The sequence below is a fragment of the Periplaneta americana genome, chromosome 5, assembly GCF_040183065.1.
Source record: "Periplaneta americana isolate PAMFEO1 chromosome 5, P.americana_PAMFEO1_priV1, whole genome shotgun sequence".
Taxonomy (NCBI): domain Eukaryota; kingdom Metazoa; phylum Arthropoda; class Insecta; order Blattodea; family Blattidae; genus Periplaneta; species Periplaneta americana.
The window spans coordinates 114,249,380-114,273,744 of NC_091121.1; the positions used below are offsets into that span (position 1 = coordinate 114,249,380).

The following is a 24,365-nucleotide window of genomic DNA, read 5'->3' on the forward strand; positions in this document are numbered from 1 at the left end:
GTGAAAGAAAGTTAATAGGTACAGTAGCCTACATGCAATCAGGGGCGTATTTAGGCCTCGGCAGACTAAGCAGCTGTCTAGGACGGCAGATTTGAGGGAGCGACTTTTAAGCTATTATTGTTAATTTTTTATATGTTTTTTTTTTTTTTTAATTTTATTCATAACTCTTTAAAGAGTACATGAACTTAAACGCACAATGAAAAGGATATGAATAACATTGGCAACAATCAGTTCAAATTATGTATTGTAATTAATGTCTAGTTAGGTTTATTAAAGAAAATGTACTCAACGCAATGAGCTGCGATCGCTGTCTGCAGTAAAGATGACGTCACACGCCTCGGCCGCTATCGCAACAGCATGCGCAGTCCCACACCTTTACTATGTTTCCACCATGGCTCTCTCTTCCTTATCGCATTGTTTCTTTCGCATTCCTTCCGTCGATATTCTCTGCTTGCGAGACCTATACCAGTAGCAACAGTTTCTTGTACACGGAGAAGGCTGACTTAATTCGTTCTTGTGCCGATCGATAGGTCTTGCTTAAATAGTTCATAATAGCAAATAAAAAAAATTCAATTTTGACTTAATGCCTGTAAGCTCCGACCGATTCAATTGTTATTACTGTGACCAGAAGTTGATTTATAAATTATCTGCGTTGTTCGACCAACCTTTCATTCGATACTTGTCAACACCGCATTTTTTTTCCTTAACGAGAGTTGGTCACTACTCTTCCTTTGTTGGTCTGAGGGTGAGTACCTTGAAGTAAATGGTTGGAAAGGGAAGGCTTCTTTGCCATTTTCAGGAAAAGAGGACATCAAGGCTTGTCCCCCTCTATACCTAAATTATACGACTGTCCAAGATGTGAAGTTGTGATTATATAACTACCTGAATTCATTGACACAAAAACGTAGTCTATGTTTAAGCACACTTTCATTAAGAATAGTTATTTTATTATGAATTTTCGGATTTCACTCTGCAGGTTTACTTTGAAGGTGCGAAGGAGATACCGGCGATGGGCAAACTGAACAATGTGGTCATGAATCCAATGATGCACTACAGCACCATGGATCTGGCCGTCATATCCGTTTACGCCACGTCTGCGGTCAGACAACTCGACGTAGACCACAGAAAATGTCGCTTTTGGGAAGAATCTGACCTAGCGATCAGCCCCGTGTACAGCAGCAACCTGTGCCGCAGTCAATGTCGCGCAGACCTCGCCAAAAGTCTGTGCGGCTGCGTTCCTTTCTTCCAAGTAGGAATTCACGTTGGTAAGTATGTCTCCACTTATTTCAGGTTGTATGCTTTTAACGTTACAATTATAACGTTCCTCAAGGTCAGCGTTTCTAAACCTCTTTCAACATGTGCCACACTGTAGTTGTAATCTTAAATCCTGCGGCACACTCATATAATCTAAACCAATAGTTCCCAACCAGAGGGGAATTTTGAGATTTTAGGCGGGAATGAGGGCTATAAAATTCAAATAAATTACATAATATATACACTTATGTAGGGTGACCAGACGTCCTCTTTTATCCGGACATGTCCTCGTTTTTAGTCCTTTGTCCGGGGTCCAGGCGATTTAAAAAAAAAATAAAAAAATGTCCTTCTTTTCGTAACTTGTATGCCTCATAGTTTGAAATTATCTGATTTGACGCCTTTTTCAAGTAACTTGCCTGTAGTGGCAGCAGCATCGACGGAATATACTCCTTGCCACGATCATGATAACTCTCTTTCCTTCTTCCTTGTTATGATCGTTGCTCACAGATAGCTTAGTAAGTGGAGAAATCTAGGTGCGAATGTAAATCTAAATAGATATTTTCTGTCCTCTTTAATAATACTTTAATAATATTATAGCTCCCTTGACTTTCATATGTAGCTAACTGTAAAATCATTATTATTATTATTCTTTTATAATTATTTTGTAATAAAATATATATTAACATAGCTACATATTAACATAACGAGATATTAACATAGCCTAAATATGTATTGTAAATATTTTGTTCTAAAATAAATATTGACGTAATTTAAAGTATAATAAAGGCCTAAGTCTAAATCTAGGTATACATAATTTCTGTCCTCTTTTTTCGAACAATGTCCTTTTTGAAGCATTGTGTCCTCTTTTTATCGATGTGAATCTGGTCATCCTACATGTATGTATATAATTTATGTACTGTATGTTTATATGTATGTATGTATGTATGTATGCATGTATGTATGTATGTATTGTGACGGCCACGTGAGGTTCGATTTCACGACCGACAGGGCGCGCGGCAGACGAAACGCTGGTAAGGGGAGCATCTGCATGCTGAGAGGGCAAAGGGGGTGTATTACGGCAACGCGGCGAGGGGAGGTTGCGCGCGCATCTGCTACTTGCGGAGTGAAGGGGGCGACGGACCTTCCCGAATCGTCCAGAAGTCCGTCGAAGTGGAAATCCAGATTATTCGAGAGTGGAATCTTTGGCGAACTCTCCAGAAACTATGGCTTAGTTATAAATACAACGCGCAAATGAACGCGAGACAGTCATTCATGATTAGTTCAGTCAGTAAGCCAGTGAACAGAGCAAGCCAGACAGTCTTGTGTAGCAGTGAAGCCAGCTTCGAGACCAGAGCGCGACTTGAGTTGTGTCCGTAACTGTGGAGCCTCAAGCCCGGAGTTCGAGTGCAGTGGACCGCAGTTGGGGGACCTGAGTTCGAAGTGCAGCGGATCGTCTCTGAAGGTCTGGGGTTCGAGATTCTGTGAACGCGAATGACTGAGCTAGAAGAACTAGCCAAGACAAACAAGCTGAGAACTGACAGTTCTGTGTTGTAAATAGTGCTTTGTGAATATTAGTTAAGATTAACAGTTCATTGTTGTTCGTAATAGTCCAAGTAAATTGTTATTGACGTCTGTGGAGTGCAATAACGAATACTGTGTTACTGTGTGGAGAGCAAATCCCATTGTTGACGGGAGCAGAATTAAATTGTAAAAAGTGAAGAGTAATTGTTGTGTTGAGATAATAAAATTACATTGTTGTTCAGTATAAAAATTTACAGTATGTATGTATGTATTTATGTATGTATGTATTCCTATGTATGTATGTACTCGTATATATGTATGTACTCGTAGCATGTATGTATGTATCTCATTTTTTGCATTTTGAAGTCCTCATCCCCTCCTGAAAATCTCAAAATTCCCCTCTGGTTGGGAACCACTGTACATACATACATACATACATACACTACATACATACGTGCGTACATACAGGTCTTTCACTGCAAACCCAGCACTCTCCAATTTTCTGTCTTCCTCTTAGTCTCTGCGAAGTCGTCTATCATCTGATATCTTCTTTTGACCCGAACACTTTTCCCGTTCACCATTATTTCTTGGGCATCCTTCAGTAAGCAGTTTCTTCTCAGATAGTGACCAAACCAATTCCTTTTTCTCTCTTATCAGTTTCATCATCATTTTCTCTTCATAAACTCTTCATTTCAGCTACATTTCTTATTGTGTTCATTTCAAACGCTCCATTCTTCTTCATATCCACATTATATATATATATATGAAATTAATATATAGAATAATATATTTTCAATCTTTTTTGCATTATTTTTTAGTTAACATAGGAGAATGATTAGTGTGATGAATGGGGCAGAAAAGTTTGAGAAGCACCGAAATAAAATACATTATTATTCACAAATAGAGCTAACGCGCTTTCTATATTTTTATTTTTAGTTTATGATAGGAATATATCAGTTCTTGACAGGAAATTATTACAATGCAATATTAATATGGGAAGTATGGTGTTATGCATGTTTTCTTAATTTGTTATTTATGAAATATTAAAAATATAATATAATATTACATCCTTTGCCGAGATATTTAATGTAGCCTACAATATATATTTTTTGATAGAGACAAGTAAAGTATGACATTTTTTTTAAGGTTGGTACCATATTCTAACTTTACGACCTGGTAACTCTGGTTATACGTCAGTCTCTTCTCTGCCGCTCGCATACTTCAAAGTGGTTTGCTGAATGTTGACTTGTGTTGCGTTCGCTGAAAGTTGATCTTGTGGACTCACGTTTTTACTACTCTTTTCACTTCATTTTTCCAATTTTTGCTCGACAACCTTTACAATTTTGATTTTCTTGCAGTACACCAGCGGATCATTCGCGAAATATCGTTGAAAATGATTATCCTAGTTAGTACACTTAGGGAAATAGTCAATGAATAAACTTATGATTTACAGTAAGTGACCTGGATCCCTGATCAAAAGTAGCTACTGTGTTTGAGATATTCTAGAGCAGTATTCCGTAACCGGTGTGACGCGGCACACTGGTGTGCCTCCACAAGGTGAAAGGTGTGACGTGAACTTTTACCTATTATTGTAAGAAATTAATAAAATAAAATTAAAATTAAAATTAAAGTAATAAAATTGTCTATTTTAAGTAAGATGGTACTTGTTTATTCTTTACTAGCCGTACCCGTGCGCTCCGCTGCACCCGTTAGAAATAAATATAAAGTAATTACATAATTAAAATAGGACATTTGATCCAGGGAACATTCGTGTTTGATATAAGGATAAATCGTTTATTATGTTACTTAATTTAAATTGTATTTGCATAATTAAAATGCGATCTTTTTGATCCAGAGACCACTCATTTGGTCATAAAAATTATTTTAGGAAATACAGGAAACGAATGTACAGAATAGCCTATCAAGTTTTCTGTGCATAAGAAGCTATTTTAATCTTACCTGTCCTCGATTCACTCAGAAGTTACTGTAATAACATTATAGCATTATGTCCATCTAGAGAAACTACACTTTCCAATGGTGAATTAATAATTAATTATATAAATCGGTTAATTTAGCTTAAGATATTACTTCATACAAACACAGAAACATTCTCTGTAGGCTATCTTTCATAGCTTTCGATTGTTGCTGTCCAAGGCCCCTTATAGACGAAGTCATTTGTTTTTTCATTCATTACACGGCCTTAGATGGCAGTTATTTTAATTTTAAAACTCATTTATCTCATTAAATATCAGTCCTATCAAAATTTTTCAAGGAATAAAACTTATCGAAAATTATTTTTAAAGAAACTTTTGTTATGTAACATTTTTCACAAAAATCAATAATAAGCGAGATACTTCGATTTATTTAATTATGGCCCCCTTATAACCACCCTTTTAAATAATGTATTTTGAATGCCATATAGCCTAAAATCTAAGTTACAACGAACTTAATTTATATTCCAATTTTCATCGAAATCCGTTCAGCCATTATCGCGTGAAATGTAACAAACATACAGACAGACAGACAGACAGACATACAAACAAAAATTTCAAAAAAGCGATTTTCGGTTTCAGGGAGATTAATTATATATGTTAGGACCAATTATTTTTGGAAAATCGAAAATTACCAGAAAAATTTCGGCTACAGATTTATTATTAGTATAGATTAAATGCTGCGAATTTTATTTCGTCAAAGAAATGAAGTGTAATTTATTTACTCAACATTGTTGTTGTATCGTTGTTTGCTTATTGATATACGGTATTAATTTTTGTATTCTCGCCTCTACCGCTGCGCCGGCTGTGTAACACTCACCTATGTTTTGTGTACCATACCCAGGCCTTTCGGAACATTATATTTTATTACTTTATTGCCTGCCACTTTATCAGAAGCTGGAAGCATGACTGACCTGACTAGGAATTGTCGCCGGGTTTGAAGTTTCCCATTTCTTACAATAACTGACAGCTTCGCAACCTTAAGATATTTGTTATAATAAACGACAATAACTGATCCCTCTCTAACATTTTTAAAACATTTACAATTTTCGCAGACAGTATATCTGAGTTACTAAACTCTCTTAATGTCACGCACAGGTTCAATAAAACGTGTCAGATTACCCTTAGCAGAGGATTTTTCAAGAAATGATTCTGCATGATTTTCCCAAATTTAAAATTTCGCTAGAAGGCAGCGTGAGAAAAAATTTTGACAAATAGGATTGGTCACTTGGATGGGCAATCACAGGACACCAATTATTTCATGTCTCAAAACAACAGTAGTTACAATTATTTCAGTTCTATCATAGTTGTGCTCTGAAGTGGTCGTAAAATTGTAATTGTTAGACAGTTTTACTATTTTCTATTATTATTAAACATTTTATACTTTCAAGAGGGACAAGTTCCTTGTCCCTTGTACGGAGTGTTTCGTCCGCGAGTGCAAGTAGTGAAACCATTGAGTCCGAAAAAAAGAAACAAAAAGTAGTGCACCGGTAATTTAATGATAATTATTTATCTTGGTGTGGTGACAAAACATGCCCAATCCCCGAGTGTGTTGTGTGTGGTGAAAAACTCAGTAATGCTGTTATGGTTTCCAGTAAATTAAAACGACATTTGTTAACGAAATTAAAACATCAGATTCATCAATGAAGAAATTAGGCTTGCACTGTCAACGATTCTACCGCGGATCAGCCACCTGTGTGCAGCTAAGCAGGCCCAAGTATCACATTGAAGATATGAGTAGAGTTATTTAGTTTAATATTAATAATTGAAATGTGTATTTTCTGCAGTGAATTAAAGTTCATGAATTGTTAATAAGATAATGCAAGAGTCGATTTCTCTTTTATAATAACTTGATTCTATTACGTAATTATATTAAGAGAGTCACATCATAGGTTTTTGAGGGGATTAACATTTTGGTGTGCCATGTTGAGTCTAGGCCTGTCTGGGGTGTGCAGTGAGTATAAAAAGTTTGCGGAACACTGTTCTAGAGCACCGTCAACCAACTCGCAAGCACGCCGTGTTACTTCTGTGCGCACGGTGCGGGATCTGTGTCGGCGGGAACGTAACGCAATGGCGGCCTGCTTGTCTGTAATCTGTAGTTGCGTTTACCATTACACTATAGATGACAAGATAGTAAAGAAGAATATATCATGCGCTTTGGTAAACACTGTTCATTATTCCCCTTGTGCCAGCACTAAATTATAACCTGAACAACTCGCCAAAATATTGTAAAAAATTGCACAAAATTGTAAAAATTGTAGAAAATTACTAAATTGTAAAACTGTAAAAATTTGTAAAAATTGTAATTGTAATATTGTAAAATTTTGACTTTTTCCACATCTTAAAGCTTCATTGCTCATGTAAGATCTATGGAATAAAATGAATGAATGAATGAATGAATGAATGAATGAATGAATGAATGAATGAATGAATGAATGAATGAATGAATGAATGAATGAATGAATGAATGAATGAACAACTAAATGCAAATAGCCTATATTTTAGAAATACAAATAATACATTGTACCAATATAACTAAATACAACTTAATTTTAGCATATACTTGCAACATCTTTTTAAGTATATTTATACAAGAGCGAAATAATACATTGTTGGAGAAAGTTAGCAATCTATAAATCAAATTTCTACATATTTCATACACTGAGCACGTTGAAAAAAAATGTAAACAGAAACATATTGACAAATACAACAATAATACTGGAAAGATGGTTTCAAATTAAAACTATATAAATTGTGCAATGGATACATATGTCAATTAAGAGTCTGATTCTTTCAAGTTTACTCGGTGCACTCTCTTGCTTTTTGACATATTTTGATTTGTAGGCCTACAATATGAACTATATTTGGATATAATGAAACACAACTCTGAACCCTTAATGCACACTTTAAGTCAGTGTTCCGCAACTGGTGTGCCGCCACACACTAGTGTGTCTTCACAAGGTGAAAGATGTGACGCGAAAATTAATTCAAATTAAATTTAAATTAAAATGGTGTGGTGACAAAACATGCCCAGTCCCCCAGTGTATGGTGTAAAACTCAGTAATGCTGCTATGGTTCCCAGTAAATTGGAACATTTGTTTTAACGAACATTCCTTTCTATCGAGCTATTTTTGTAGGTTGTTGGAACAAAAAAAAAAAAAAAAAAAAAAACCAAGTGACGTTCATGACGACGTCGGTACGTCTTTCGCAAAAAGTACAAGAAGCTAGCTGTAAGGTAGCCGAACTTATCGTAAAGACAAAAAAATGCACAATAGCTGAAACATTGTTAATGCCTGCCTGTAAAGAAACGGTGAAAATAATCCTGGGTTCAGAAGCTGCTAGTGAAATTTTAAAAATTCCTTTCTCTGTTGACCAACCAGCCGCCGAGTTAGTGACATTTCCAGTGACATTGAAGACATTATGAAGGAGAAAATAGAAAGCAGTCAGAAGTTCTGACTTCAGATAGACGAGTACACCGATATTAGCGGTCATGTACAACTTCTTTCCCACATTCGGTACATTGCTGGGGATGTAATTCCAAGTAATTTCCCCCCCCCCGCAAAGAACTGCCCGAGCGAGCAACCAGTGAAGAAATATTTCGTACAACTAATGAATATGTGGTCCGTAATGAATTAACATGCGAGGACTGTGCTAGTGTTTGTACAGACGGAGCCGCTTCTATGACAGGCCGAGTGAAAGGATTCGTGGCTAAAGTACGTGAAATACATCCTAACATACGGAGCGACCATTGTCTCATTCACCCAGGAGCAATTTTATTGTTACTAAGTCTTTGCCATCTCCTCTGAAAATTGTGATGGACGAAGTAGTAGAATTCGTGAAGTTAATCAAATCGCAGCCCCTAAATACGAGGCTTTTTTGCAATTTGTGTCAGGAAACGGGGTCAGAGCACACTACACTCCTGCTACATACAGAAGTGCGATGGTTGTCACGAGATAAAGTGTTAGGGCGAATGTTAAGGAGGAGGCACTTGCATTTTTGCCTGCTGAAGGGCGGATTTATTTGCAGATAATGAATGGGTATCTAAGTTGGCATACCTTTCCGATATTTTCGTACATTTGAATGAGCTTAACAGGAACGAAAATATTCTGACTATTATGGATAAGATTCAAGAATTTGTGGATACAGATTATTGAGATGTTTCCAACTGTATGGCCCCTTGCTGACTGCAATAAAGTGTTGATAGAAAGAACATTTAATAATCTAGCAACAGAAGTTCAAGAATTATTTTGGAGAATGTTCAAGATTTTTACTGGGTTCGTGATTCATTCATTGTGGATTCAAAATACCTTCCGAATAATATACTCGCCCAAGGGGAACTAGCAGATTTGAAAGCAGAGAGACAATTCAAATTAAAACTTCTCGAAGTACCTTTGGAAACATTTTGGTTGTCACTAAGGACTGAATATCCGGCTATCTCTGAGATGGCAGTTAATATGTTACTGTCATTTTAAACTACACATATGTATGAAATGGGCTTCTCGAGTTAACTGAAATTAAAACATCAATGAAGAAGAGAGACTCAGATCCATCGATGAAGAAATGAGGCTTGCACTGTCAACGATTCCGCCATGGATCAGCCATCTGTGTGCATCTAAGCAGGCCCAAGTATCACATTGAAAGTATGAGTAGAGTTATTTACTTTAATATTAGTATACTAAGACGAACTGAACATATTCAACTTAAACAATAAAATAAAATAATACCAAGAAAAATACTATGAACATGTACCGGTACAAAGAATGTCAGAATAATGTGTTCCTAAAAAGATTCTAGAGTACAAACCAAAAGGCAAGAGAGACGAGGAAGACCTAAGAAGAGATGGAGAGATCAATTTCATTGAGAGGACGGAACAGGTCGAAAGACCTAATCCCTGTGGATGATGATAATGATGATTAGTATACTAATGAAAATGTGTATTTTCTACAGTGAATTATTAAAGTTCATAAATTGTTAGTAAATGCAAGAGTCGATTTCTGTTTTATAATAATAATAATAATAATAATAATAATAATAATAATAATAATAATAATAATAATAATAATAATAATAATAATAATAAATTTGATTACATTATATATATGTTTTAAGAGGATTAACATTTTGGTGTGCCGTGTTGAATCTAGGCCCGTAGGATGTGTCGTGAGCAGAAAAATGTTGCGGAACACTGCTTTAAGTTATGGTCACTGAGGTTGGCTCTTTCAGGACTTTTGTTATGTTTCATAGCTGAACCAAACATTGAAATCAAAGATGCCGTACGTCTGTGGAGATGAGGGAATCTTGACTTAGGAAATCGACTATAAGGGTGCTATGCATAGACATTTCGCTAACCCGCGTGTTAAACTAGCCTCGGCTATCGACTGATTACTTGTACAGGATTCATATCATATCATATCGATAACACTGGTTTATGAATACGAAAAACGTCAGTACGCTGATCATCCACCGGAAGCCCGCGCTAAGAATGTCTATGAATATGCCCCTAAAAGTCTAGCAAACTACGTCTGTTCCTATAACTATCAGCCAACTCAATGCCACATTTCAAGTTGATTAGTTCCATTGGACTTCCTTGGGAGTGTCATCAATATTCATACTAAACAGTGTAGCAAATTGATCGAAATCCATTTTTAGTTGACTTAGATCTTGAAATCTGCCTTCAAACTCACGAGAAAGCAACTGGAGATGTTCAACATAACAGCCCACCTCTAAGAAATCAGAGTCCTGGACCACATGTGTCAACGTAAGAAAATGACCAGGATCACCATTGGACAGTTGAGGGTCTCATAATGACACCATATTTTTGAAAGCTTGAATACTACAGAACATAATATCTATGATCAATTTGTTTTTCTCTTTAAGTGATTCATTTAAAACAACCATGGGGAAAAATGGCTCCGAAGGACCATTGCACTCAAAGCCGCCTTACCTCACTCCACCGACCCTCTCCTCCGCCTGGTGCTTCTCTAGACACGCTTCATTCAGTGGCGGGTATGGCTTCGATTGAGTTTCAGGAAGAGTGGCAGAAAGAATTTTTTGTTACTTACAAAAAGAAGAAAGCCTGCTGCTTAATATGTAGGTTTAAAATTACGCATATAAAACGCTTCAATATTAAACGCCACGCATAAAGCGGACTTCGGTGATCTTACAAGTATTTATTTACAATTTTGAAAGCTATTTTCGTAATATTTGCGAAAAGATACAAAACAAGATATGTTTATGGTATTTTCGCGGTTTAGTTACTTATTATTTTATTAAATCTGGAACTGAACTTATTTAAAACTTTGAGTGCATATTAGGCCTACTTGATGCGTTCTCTTTCCAAGAAAGATTTTTAGAAGTAACTGCAATGGACATGGAGATGTGTCTGTTCAATAATCCATTTGTATTTGATGTTACCCAAGCATCAGAGCCACTATAGAGATGCAAAAGAGCACACCACTAAAGTGTTTAGGAAAAAATGGATTAGAGCTCTTTAAATACCTACCAGAGGAGCAATTCCCTAATCTGCGCACATTTGCAATGCGTATGGTATCTATGTTTGGCTCAACTTACTGTTGTGAGCTGTTTTTCTTTTCAAAATGAATATGACCAAAAGTATCTCCAGGTCTAGGATCACAAACATGCATTTAGTTTCAGTATTACGGTTGAGTTGTTCTGTTTTAGAGCCAAATATATCCTTTTCAGTTAATAACAAGAAATTTCGAGGGAAATCAACAACAAAAAAATGAAAACCAGCAGTATAGGCCTGCAGTAGTATTTCGTTTTATTCATATCTCATATATTTTGTTTAATATGTTTTAAAGTTAAATGACAGTGGAGCTTAGTTTTACTTTCTTTAGTATTTATAAAAAGAAACGATTGATTTTGTTGATCATTATATTGTGTTTAATATTTTTCAAGTTAAATGACAATGGGGCTTAGTTACTTTATTGGTTTTAAAAATAAACAATTTATTATGTTGATATTTTAATATATTGTGCAGTTAAATGACAATGGAGCTTTGCTTTTTTTCTTTATTGTTTTTAAAAAAGAAATACTTTATTATGTCGATCACAAGGCAGTTCAAGAATTTTTTGTGCACATGATAAAGGAATAGTTAACAATTGAAGAATATATCATTTGTCTAATCACAGTAGGTGGCCGTCATAATTATTGTATGATACGTGTACTTCCTATAAACAAAATACTGTAAAGATTTTGAAACAAGAAATAAGAGCGGAGAAATTACTGATGCGCAAAGTGTGTCGAATCCATTACTGCACTTGACTTAGCAAGACAACTGCGTTACCCCTCGCCCGTCAATCAAACGAATGTGGGGTGAGTAGGAACGTTCCTTCCCTACTTTGCTGATACTCCCCATAGCTGATTTAAAACGTTTAAATGTCCAGATATTAGCCGTGATTGCAAGATCACATTTCCACTTAATATTTGCGATCTCTGTAACAGATTCTCCACTCATTTCCAGGAACAATTTTTTCTCTCTCGCTGTTATTTATACTCGCTTTAACATCTTTTGTCATATCGCGAGTTAATCTTTTGGGTGAAATCCAAAGGCCTGTGTACTATTGTTGAGACTGGTTCCATTGTTGTGAACTAGATGGCGACTGTATATATATATATATATATATATATATATATATATATATATATATATTACTAATTTGCAGGGAACGGATTTATATGGACTAAAAATATATGAAATATGTAAATATATATGTAGTTATTTTTACCAAAATATGGAATTAAATATGGATTTTTACCAAAATATGGAATTAAATATGGACTTAAAATTATAAAAAAATGACTATGTACGTTAAATATTGGTACATTTTAATCAAACTAAACAAAAAATATAATGGACGTACCTTATCTTCCAATGTAGTTTCAACAAAACACAATTTTTATTGTCTGTTACCATAACAATAGGTTACAAACATTTCTTTCAAGTGCTGAAAAGTGAATCTTCTTCTATTGTCTCTGAGGATAGATTTATACTGACTAAAAGAGCGTTCGACGTCACAAGAAGTAACTGGTACATAATTCAATTTCACAATGTCTGCTGGGGATAAGTCCAAGTTAATCTTCACTGTTGATTCACCACTCATCACAGCAACAACCTTTTGTAGTTCTTCATATCCAGGGTTTTTTGAAAGTACAGTGTCCACCTTAGCTCTTACTGCATCTGCAACTTTACCTCTACCACGATTCAGTTGTTCCACAGTACTATTTATAATTTCAAAACTTTCAGATAGTGAAAGGTGCCTATTTTGGAGACTTTTGAGCGTTTTTATGATGCATGAAAATGTATGCTGAATGTGAGCTAAGTCATTCTTCACACTTATGTCACAGGTAACTGTTTTCGCAGTATCAATTGAGACTGCATCTTCAGAGTCCAATGCAAGGAGAACATTGTTAATAGAGTCTATATGTTCGGCATAATATTCAACTGCTTCTAGCCATGTACCCCATCTAGTTAAAATTGGCTTTGGTGGCAATGGAATTTCAGGGTACATTTCTTTCAACACGTTAACTCTACTGGGAGCTTTGAGAAATACTTTTTTCACTGATGAAATCAACAAATCTACTTTAGGGAAATTGTCTCTGACCACTTCTGCCACACGATGAAATGCATGCGCCACACAAGTAAAATGAGTCAATTTAGGATATACAACAGATAATGCTTGTCCAGCTTTGACCATATAAGGGGCAGCATCGCTAATAAAGAATAACACATTATCGTACATAATACCCTTTGGCCACAGGATACCCATAGCTTCGTTGAACAGTTTAACTATAGTTTTGTTATTGCACTTTTCTAGAACATCACAATGTAAAAGAATTCGTTCAGAATATTGTTCACTTAACAAACCGATAACTACATTACCAACAAGTCTACCTTCTTTGTCGGGAGTCTCATCAATGGAAACCCAAATTGAACTATCTTTAATTTCATCTCTTATCTTCTGTATTGTCTCATCGTAGATGGATGGAGCATACGTCTTCCTAAGTGTTGACTCATCCGGGATTGTATGTTGAGTATATTTTTCAAGGAATTCCCTGAAGACCTTATTCTTTAGTTTGTAGAGAGGAATATCAGCAGAGATGAGAGAACGGCACAGGTCGATGTTAAACTCAGATCTTACATTCGATGTTGTTGGTTGTGTTAAAAACAATTGTCTCTGCTTGGAATTTAGTTGTTTGTTGGCCTGATGTTTACTAGTTGTAATGTGTTGTTGCACCAGGAACTTTTGTGTAGATGATACTGCACACTGACACAAATTACAAAATAATATTTTATTGTCAGTTGATAAACCATCTTCTTTAAATTCTGAAATGTAACTTGTTAGTTTTGATTTTAAATTGACTGAATGACGTACTTTTGGCATATTTACCGTCTTTATAGTATGATTTACAAAACTGAACCTATGTGTACTCTGACTGGCATTTAACTGTTGAGCTGCACAACTGAAGTCTGTTAAAAATTTTAAATTAAATTAATACAGTTTTGTAACTTACTTTCCCATTGTTGATAGGACTGCTAATTTTCAAATAACTCTGATGTTAAAGGGATTACTGAACATGTGTTTAAATCTCTATTGTTGAAATGTATTTTTAAAAGTTAATGGAATTTTGTTTTGTTTTATTGTTAAACCTAATATAATATGGACTGTTTTATATGAAATATGGAAAATATATGGAAATTAACGAAAATATGTACTAAACTCTAAAATATGGAAAAATATGGAAAATAAAAGTAGGATTTTTCAACCCTACACATTGTGAAACATAAAGATAATGCAAAATATAAATTATATTAGCTTTATAAGTAAATATGTATTTACATATAAATCCTTTCCCTGCTAATTTGTTATGAATATGATTTCGGTGATGAATGAGGCTGGTGATATTCAGGGATATTGTGGCCCGAATTTCCTGGTATTTGCCTTGCGGTTCAGGGAAAAGCCTGAAAAACCTCAACCAGGAAATTCAACCAGACCGGGAATCGAATTCGGGCCCTCTGCGTAAGAGACCAGCATGCTCACCCCTACACCATAGAGATGGTCAGGGACAAATTTATCCCTTTCAATAATTCGAAAAATTTACATAGAACTTTGCTACATTCCATGAAGAAGTATGTTGCTTCCCATTCAGGATTGAAATTGTTTGTTGACATCGAAGGCCTTCGCTTTAACGGGTTTCTTTCCATGAAAAACAGCCGCTGATCTACGAGACACCACTGCTACAGAGGACAAACTATACGCGTCCACTGCTCCGCTCGAACTGAGCCCGCACCGTGCTCAATACCTGCATATAGCATCGCGAGCAACCAGTTGGCCTAGAGCAGGCCTGCACAAGTTTTGCACTCTCCGAGCCGGCTCACTGCTCATGAGCGGAATGCAGGTATTAGCTGCGCTCTGTATAGGGTGGACTGGAAGAAGTGGTGATCTCGTACAAAATGTACACAAAAGGAAGTACTATTACGAGGTTCATGAAATGAATTCCCGTTCAGTGTTTGCAAAACTATCTTGGACTTATTAATTAATACAAAAATATTTATTTTACAGAAATAATAGAAATTTTATACCTACTTAAATGTACAATATCATTTTGTTATATTTTTATTTATCAGTACATGAAAACGAGGTTTTATGCTGTTGGCAATTGAAAGGAACAGTAGCCTACGGATCGTAATGAAACATCAGTTACAGAAGTTCGATGCCTGCCTTTATTAATGTTGATTATAGAAAACAGTTGCTCACAAAATATAAATGTTGAGCCAAACATAGCAATCATTTTCACAGCCAGCTTGTAGTCGTGGATATTATTGCTAATGTTTAGTCTTGTAAAACTCAACCAGGCTAGTAGCATTATTCAAACGATCTTTAGCCCTTAGGCCACATTGAAAATCAATAAGTCCGAGAAATCGTTAAAAAATCGTTAAACATTATGTTTTATTTAACGACGCTCGCAACTGCCGAGGTTATATGAGCACATTTCAATGCAATCGACCTGGCCCGGAATCGAACCCGCAACCTCGGGCATAGAAGGCCAACGCTATACCCACTGCGCCAACCACGCCCACCTGTAACTTATATGACATTGTCTCAACTGGTGTTGAAGGAATTTATTACGATAACTTTAAACTTCTTTCCAATTAAGACAAGACTTTTAGTAGGTTATTTTACGACACTTTATCAACAACTTATGTTATTTAGCGTCTGAATGAGAAGAAGGTGATAATGCCGGTGAAATGAGTCCGGGGTCCAACACCGAAAGTTACTCAGCGTTTGCTCATACTGGGTTGAGGGAAAACCCCCGGAAAAACCTCAACCAGGTAACTTGTCCCCACCGGGAATCGAACCCAGGCCACCTGGTTTCGCGGCTAGACGCGCTAACTGTTACTCCACAGGTGTGGACCTTAAGACAAGATCTTGGAACTTAGAATTAAATTCATTTTGAATTTCAATTAATATTTGCACATAATCGTTTAACATTGGTTCATCACGAGCAGATTCTATCGTTCGAAAGTAAGCCATATTACCTTCCCGAAACTAACTTACGAAAAGTGTAAGTTTACGACTGAAATCCCGTAATTTATTCAACATATCAACACTGAGCTGTCCTTTTCCCTGAAGAGAGATATTTAAATTGTTGAAGATTAATATATTTAGTATCTTTATGTCTGGACTCGTAATGACGCATTATGTTACGTTTCTTTCTACCTTTCAAAATGTTGTGGCAGATAAAGCACTGAGTATTTACTCCAGCAGCTATGAAAAAATAAGCATTTTCCCATGCAACATTGAAAGAATTTGCCTGAACACCACTTCCGTCTTTTAGATTCCTTCATACTGTACTGTAGCAGTAGGTAAGCAACGTGAAACAGTTACTGAGAATACGCACTGCAAGCTGATTGGTCGTTTCCCTCTCCTCTATTCATAGCAGATCTATGTCATTCTGACGTATCTTCCTCTCCGATTCGGCGAGCGGTAAACACAGCTGCGCGCTCGTTGAGCGCTGTTTGTGCAGGTATGTTCTGGAGGGATTGAACGCTAGGCCAGCAACTCGCTTCTATTGTCATTATGTAGTATTTATAATTAGCCTCAGAATAAAATATACAACGGGAATGGCAGAAGACATGGGACATGGAATGCACTCGTACAAAGTTTATATTCTCCTGGAGCAGCTACTTCTCCCCAGATAAATTCTAAAATAAGGATATGAATGTGGTAGTTTTGAAAGAATTTATTGGACAGGATAAGGAGTATTGCGCTTTGAAATTTACACCATATGCTAGGCCTATATGTAATGGATCCGTTGACACACATGTAGGACTACTGATGATAGTAGTTTTTCAATCAGCAATAAAATGTTGAACGTAATTGTTAAATTGGAATCTTTGAAAGACAGTTCATTTATCTCAGATTATAAATTAAGATTTATGTATTATTGTTTTCTATTCTGTTACTAAAGCAGGTACGGAAATTGCGAAAATTGATAGTATCAAAACTGCAGCTGAGCAGAGCATAGGTTATTATGACACTAAGAAAAAGAAATCATAGTTTGATGAAGATTGTTGCACGGTAGTAGAAAGAAGGAAACAGGCAAAATTGAAATTCTTACAGGATCCAGTTGAGGCGAATAGAGATAATTATTTCATTGAAAGACGGGAAGCAAGTCGTACAATTAGGAATAAAAAGAGAGATTACTTGAAAGAAAAACTTAATGAGGTAAAAACAAATAGTAAAAATAAAAACATTCGGGATTTATATAGCCTAAGGGTATAAAGGAATTTAAGAACGGATATCAGGCAAGGGTAAACGTGATCAAGGTTGAGAATGGTGACTTGCTTGCAGACTCTCATTCAATCCTTAACAGATAGAAAAACTATTTTGGGCAACAACTAAATGTACAGTAGTGGCAAAAAAACCCCGGACCGTCGGAATAATCAGTCCCCGAAATGAACCACTGCGCATGCCACGCCCGCATTCACGAGATAGCGAGTAATCTATTGAAATTGTTGTAGTTTCGACTACTGACGTAGCCCATTTCGCAAGCCATTAGAAAATAAGCTGGCAAACTTCAGGTTCTGAGAATAATAAGTTAATTAAGTAGTAAAATATCGCTGCAATCGAAAAGTATTGGGAATAAATTTAAATAAGGAACAAAAAAAATGTTTCCTTTCCAGGCAGGATTCGAACTACGAAAGTCTTAGCTACCAGTCTATCGTACTGTCACAGTGAACAAGGCTCTGAAATCAGATACAAGGGTCGGTCCGGTTTTTTTGCCATTACTGTACATAGGGCAAATAGAAATGATCGGGACGAAATTGAAATACAAACTGCTGAGCCATTTATACTCGAACCCACACTTTCTGAGGTCGAAATTGCGATAGAAAGTCTGAAAAAGTACCAGTCTTCAGGTATCGATCAAATTCTAGCAGAATTAATACAAGAGGGTGGAAGCGCATTAACTAGCGAAATTTATAAGCTTGTACTTGCTATTTGAGAACAGGAAATTGTACAAGAACAATGGAAGGAGTCCATAATTTTACCTATTTTTAAAAAGGGGGGACAAGACTAACTGTAGTAACTTTCGAGGAATAGGCTTATCACTTTTGTTGACGTAGTACAAAATTTATCCAATATTCTTTTGAGAAGATTAACTCCATATGTAGATGAAATTATTGGCGATCATCAGTGTGGTTTTAAGCGTAATAGATCGACTATTGATTAGATTTTTTGTACTCGACAGATATTGGAGAAAAAAATGGGATTATAAGGGTACAGTCCATCAGTTGTTCATAGATTTCAAAAAGGCATATGACTCGGTTAAGAGAGAAGCTTTATATAACATTCTTACTGGAATTTGGTATTCCCAAGAAACAAGTTCTATTAATTAAAATGTGTCTTAATGAAACTTACAGCATAGTCCGTATAGGCCAGCTTCTGTCTGATGCTTTTCCAATTCACTGCGGGCTAAAGATGCACTATCACCTTTACTTTTTAACTTTGCCCTAGAATATGCCATTAGGAAAGTTCGCGATAACACAGAGGGTTTAGAATTGAAAGGGGTTACATCAGCTTCTTGTCTATACGGATGAGGTGAATATGTTAGGTGAAAATCCACAAACGATTAGTGAAAGCACGGGAATTTTACTTGAAACAAGTAAAGCGATAGGATTGGAAGTAAACCCCGAAAAGACGAAGTTTATGATTATGTCTCGTGATCAGAATATCCTACGAAATGGAAATATAAAAATTGGAGATTTATTCTTCGAAAAGGTGGAAAAATTCAAATATCTTGGAGCAACAGTAACAAAAATAAATGTCACTCAAGAAGGCATTAAACGCAAAATAAATATAGGAAATGCGTGTTATTATTCGGTTGAGAAGCTTTTGTCATCTACTCTGCTGTCAAAAAGTCTGAAAGTTAGAATTTATAAAACAGTTATGTCACTATTTTATTTTTATTTTATTGGGTTATTTTACGACGCTGTATCAACATCTAGGTTATTTAGCGTCTGAATGATATGAAGGTGATAATGCCGGTGAAATGAGTCCGGGGTCCAGCACCGAAAGTTACCCAGCATTTGCTCGTATTGGGTTGAGGGAAAACCCCGGAAAAAAACCTCAACCAGATAACTTGCCCCGATCGGGATTCGAAACCGGGCCACCTGGTTTAGCGGCCAGACGCGCTGACCGTTACTCCACAGGTGTGGACAAAACAGTTATATCACCGGTTGTTCTGTATGGTTGTGAAACTTGGACTGTCACTTTGAGAGAGGAACAGAGATTAAGGGTGTTGGAGAATAAGGTTCTTAGGAAAATATTTGGGGCTAAAGGGGATGAAGTTACAGGAGAATGGAGAAAGTTACACAACGCAGAACTGCACGCATTGTATACTTCACCTGACGTTATTAGGAATATTAAATCCAGACGTTTGAGATTGGTAGGGCTTGTAGCACGTATGAGCTAATTCAGAAACATATGTAGAGTGTTAGTTGGGTGGCCGGAAGGAAAAAAGGCCTTTTGGGGAGTTCGAGTCGTAGATGGGAGGATAATGTTAAATTGGATTTGAGGAGGTGGGATATGATTGTATAGACTGGATTAATCTTGCTCGTGATAGGGACCGACGGCGGGCTTATGTGAGGGCGGCAGTGAACCTCCGGTTCCATAAGTAAGCAAGTATGTGGATTAGGTTAGGTTAGGTAGATTAGATTAAGTTAAGTAGATCATGTTAAAGTATGTCGATTATGTTATGTTAGATAGGTAGATTAGGTTAGGTTATACAGATTAGGTTAGGTTAGTTAGATTATGTTAGAGTATGTGGATTAGGTTAGGTTAGATAGATTAAGTTAGATTAGATTAGGTTAGGCAGATTAGGTTATGTTAGCTAGGTTAGATCTGGTTATAATTTTTACTATTTATTAAAGTTGATTATGATTTTTACAATATTATAAAATAAAATTTATCTTAAAATTCTTATTGTAACATTTTATGAACACTGAAAAATTTCTTGAAATACATGAAAATTGTTCTGAACTTGTTTCGAGGCCTTGCTGTCCCGTCATCAGTAGCTGTATGTAAAAGTCATCTTAGGAGACGGACTGCTGTTGAGTGCGTGGTATATGTCTGGTTATTAATTTATTCATCCAATAACAGAATGACTGACTGTCAGACATCAAGTCTAAACAAAATAGTAACAGCAGAATTGAACACACAAATAACAATCAATGAAACTACAAAATATATGCAAAGAAAGTCAAAGTATACTGTATGTCATAAAGAGGAACGTTTACCAGTCCTCGTAAAATGACAAAAATGGGAATGCTGGTGACTGCAAAGTGACAAAGCTGTACCGGTTCTTTACAGCGACAATTAGCGGCATTTCTGACTTACCGAAATATGATTCACTTCGTTAGAAGTACCCATTGCGTAACGCAGTAAGCTATTTTATTTGAACTGCAAAACATTATACAATTAAGACAAAAACTTTAATTTGAGATTATTTTTTCTAATCGTCACATGGTATAATAGATATACAGGGTGAAAGGTAACCTTTTACAATCCTTCACACACATAAGAGATTATGTCATTTGGGAACGTTTTGTCAACATTTTTTCATATGACCAATAATTTTTGTAATATTTCGAGAAAAGGAATGTTCCAACGTTGTAGACAGTAGCAATGTTTACTTCGCGAGATCCTTGCATCCCAGCATACTGAATGGCGCTCCAATCATCTACTTGGCAGGGGTTTTGAGAGGATGTACACACATACCGTTTTGTAAACAAAAACATCTGTTGAGAAAGCAGTCAAATCAAAATTTATGTAATCGTAATGTGTTAATTACATGAACTATGTTATTCGTTATCTATTATGAAACGTTCGTTATTGTATGGTTTCAGCATTAAATTTAGTACGAACAAACACATAGTTTCCGTTACATTTTAAGACAATTTCATCAATAATACAGTAGAATGAAAAATTATGCATTAAACAAAATTAGCCTAATCCTTTGAATACAGTATTATTTTACATTGAGGATCACACAGTTGATGTCACTCCAACTCAATTACAATACAATGTATGGAAGAAATAAACAACTTTGAAACTAAATGATAATGATACACATTAATCTGAGGTACACTGTTAAATTTTGTACACTATTCTCTGCAGTGTCTTTTAAAGGTATTATTCAAAGTGACCACCAGTTGCGTGTCTACAACTTTCACACTCCTGATCCAGTTCTCTGTCACAGTATAAGCACAGTCTAGTATATACAGTCACGAAGCTCAATACGTAGTAAATATGCAAACATTAGAAAGTTGCTCACCACTAGGATCGCTAATATCGCCTCATTACAGGCAATGCAAAATAGAACCGTCACAGTCTATTGTTTCTAGCACCCTCAAAATTCAAGCTTCGTGATTGTATATACAGTAGCGTGCAAATTAATCCGAACACGACATATTTTTACATTTTCTGTCATTGTTGGCCTCACAGCTGCTCATACCGCTTTAATTGACATCTGTAGTACGTGTAATTCCATTGTTGAAAGTCTGTCATTATTTTTTTTATAATATGTGACATTTTGCCTGTCGTTTTGTACTTACAAGCATTTCAGTTCTGTTGAAGATTTAATACTGCAATCCTGTGTACATTCTGTCGTCTTCACAAATGGATACAACTCCACGAAAACGGTAAAAATTATAACATTAGCAGAGCATTCTTCTATGACACAGAGGCAAATTGCTGCAGAATATCACATCGGTTTGGCTACTGTTAATTCGATCGTAAAACGATACAGGGAGACAGGATCCATCACACCCCAGAAAAAAGGAAACTGTGGCCGGAAAAGGAAGACTTCACCTGCAGATGATCGTTTAATTGTCAGGAAAAGTAAATTAAATCCTAGATTAACTGCTGTCGACTTAACCCGCGAGTTAATGGCTACCACTGGGGTGAATATTCACGTCACAACAGTGCGGCGTAGGCTTTTGGAAGCTGGACGAAGGGCTCGTAAGCCTATTAAGAAGCAACTGCTAACCACTGTTATGTACAAAAAACGCTTAATGTGGGCAAAATTACATCAGCACTGGACAGTGAATGACTGGAAGAGTGTACTTTTTTTCGATGAGTCTCATTTCGAGGTCCATGGCCACCGTGTTTCTTACGTAAGGAAAGGATACGAAAAAGTAACAGCAGCTCATCTCCAACAAGCACCCAAATACCCCTCTAAAGTAATGTTTTGGGTTTGTTTTACACATGAAGGGCCTGGAGCATTAATACCTATCAAGGGAATGATGAATTCTGACAAATATATTCACTTATTGGAAACTAGAATCGTACCCCAGCTGCAAAAATCATTTCTGGATGGCAGAGGTGTGTTCCAACAAGACCTGGCAACATGCCATACGTCTCGAAAAACTACAGAATTCTTTAACAAGAAGAATATTCAGGTACTCCCCTGGCCAGGCAACTCACCCGACATCAACCCCATTGAGAACTTGTGGTCAAATTGCAAAAGAAGAATGCAAAAAATGGATTGTTCTACAAAGGAGAAGATGATTTCTGCCCTCATTGGTGTATGGTTTCGCGATGAAGAAATGAAGAATATTTGTGGGAAATTAGTGGAATCCATGCCAAATCGTCTCAGAGCTGTTATTAGGAACAAGGGAGGCCACATAGATTACTGAGGTATGTCTTAGATCCTTTTTTTTATCCCGTTTGAGTGTTTTTGCATAAGTAATTACGTTGTTCGGATTAATTTGCACGCTACTGTAGTAGACTGTGGTATAAGCGAGCAGCTGCAGCGGTATTGTGACCAGTTTCGCCATAAATTAATAACATGTCCAGATACTCACGATTAGAAAACTGTGGTACCTCGTTGTGTTTCAACTGCTTCGAACTGCACGTAGCGTATCGTCCGCTCCGTACACCTAGCTCGACCACATGGTTTGCGCAGTAAGAAACAGTGTTGCCAGCGTGTCATAGCCCTGTTCCCATGCAATGTATACCAGTGGCGTATACTGGTTAAAGGGTTTGGGCTACCGCTGGCCCTATTATTACACAAAATATATCTAACAATTACTTTAATTTTAATTACTATGGTAAAACTAATAATAAAAAAATTATTACATTATGTTATATTATAAACTTTTTCTTTTGTAATTTCCTTGGGCTACCGCCGGTAGCCCCGGTAGCCCGCAAAATACCCCCCTGATGTATACACGACTATTGACGCGATTTATTCGAAATCTGTTTTATTTTCCAAGCAAATACTACTGTAACATGGTCATACATAGCTAACTCTATCATCTGTGAGGAGGTGGTGTACGATCATCCTCTCCTCCTCGACTTCTTCTTATAGTGGCTGTTATTCGCCAGATGTATGGTACATTGGATGATTAGATGTGCGCAGTGGAAGACTTTTAGAAATAAATAGTGTGAATTTGTATAACAGATACAATTAACAAATAATGGATAACAATATACATGAATGATAAATGAAATCAGTGGCGGCTCATACATATTTAATGCCTAGTGCCAAAATCAATGGTAGATCCAGGATACCCTAAGGGGGAGGGTAATTCTTTTTCCTACTATTTTCTCCATGGATCCGCCTATGGTCTTAACCATAGACAAGAAGTAAGTAAGTAAGTAATAATAATAATAATAATAATAATAATAATAATAATAATAATAATAATAATAATTAGAGACGAGAATTCCATGCAAATGCATGTTTTTATAGGAACATAGGACATAGCTCAAACTTAGTACTTATCCATTTCATTACTTTCCGGTTCCAAATATGTGTACTTTTCCCTTGCATATTTGCATGTTTTCGACTTTTTAGGGATAAAAACATGCATAATGCATATTTAGGTAATTTTTAGCTTAATAATGCGTATAATATACATTACATTCAGTTTAAATGCATGTTTTAATGGTTTTGTGTGGACACCTCAGTTTCTTGATTTTATATGCCATATTTTAGCTTCAGGAATCAGGATTGAAAAATAAAAAGAAAAAAAAAACTAAATAACAGAAAAATTAAATAAAATGTTAAGAT

At 36.1% G+C, this 24,365-nt stretch overlaps 1 protein-coding gene across 1 annotated transcript in view; it reads left to right on the forward strand.

The window, feature by feature from the left end:
• Positions 1–1,001: 1,001 nt before the first annotated feature.
• Positions 1,002–24,365, forward strand: part of LOC138700532 (pickpocket protein 11-like) — a 57,109-nt gene continuing 33,745 nt past the window's right edge. Inside the window, exon 1 of the mRNA XM_069827126.1 lies at positions 1,002–1,265. Coding sequence (XP_069683227.1) covers positions 1,010–1,265 — 256 coding nt within the window. The 5' untranslated portion in view covers positions 1,002–1,009. The remainder of the gene's footprint in view (positions 1,266–24,365) is intronic.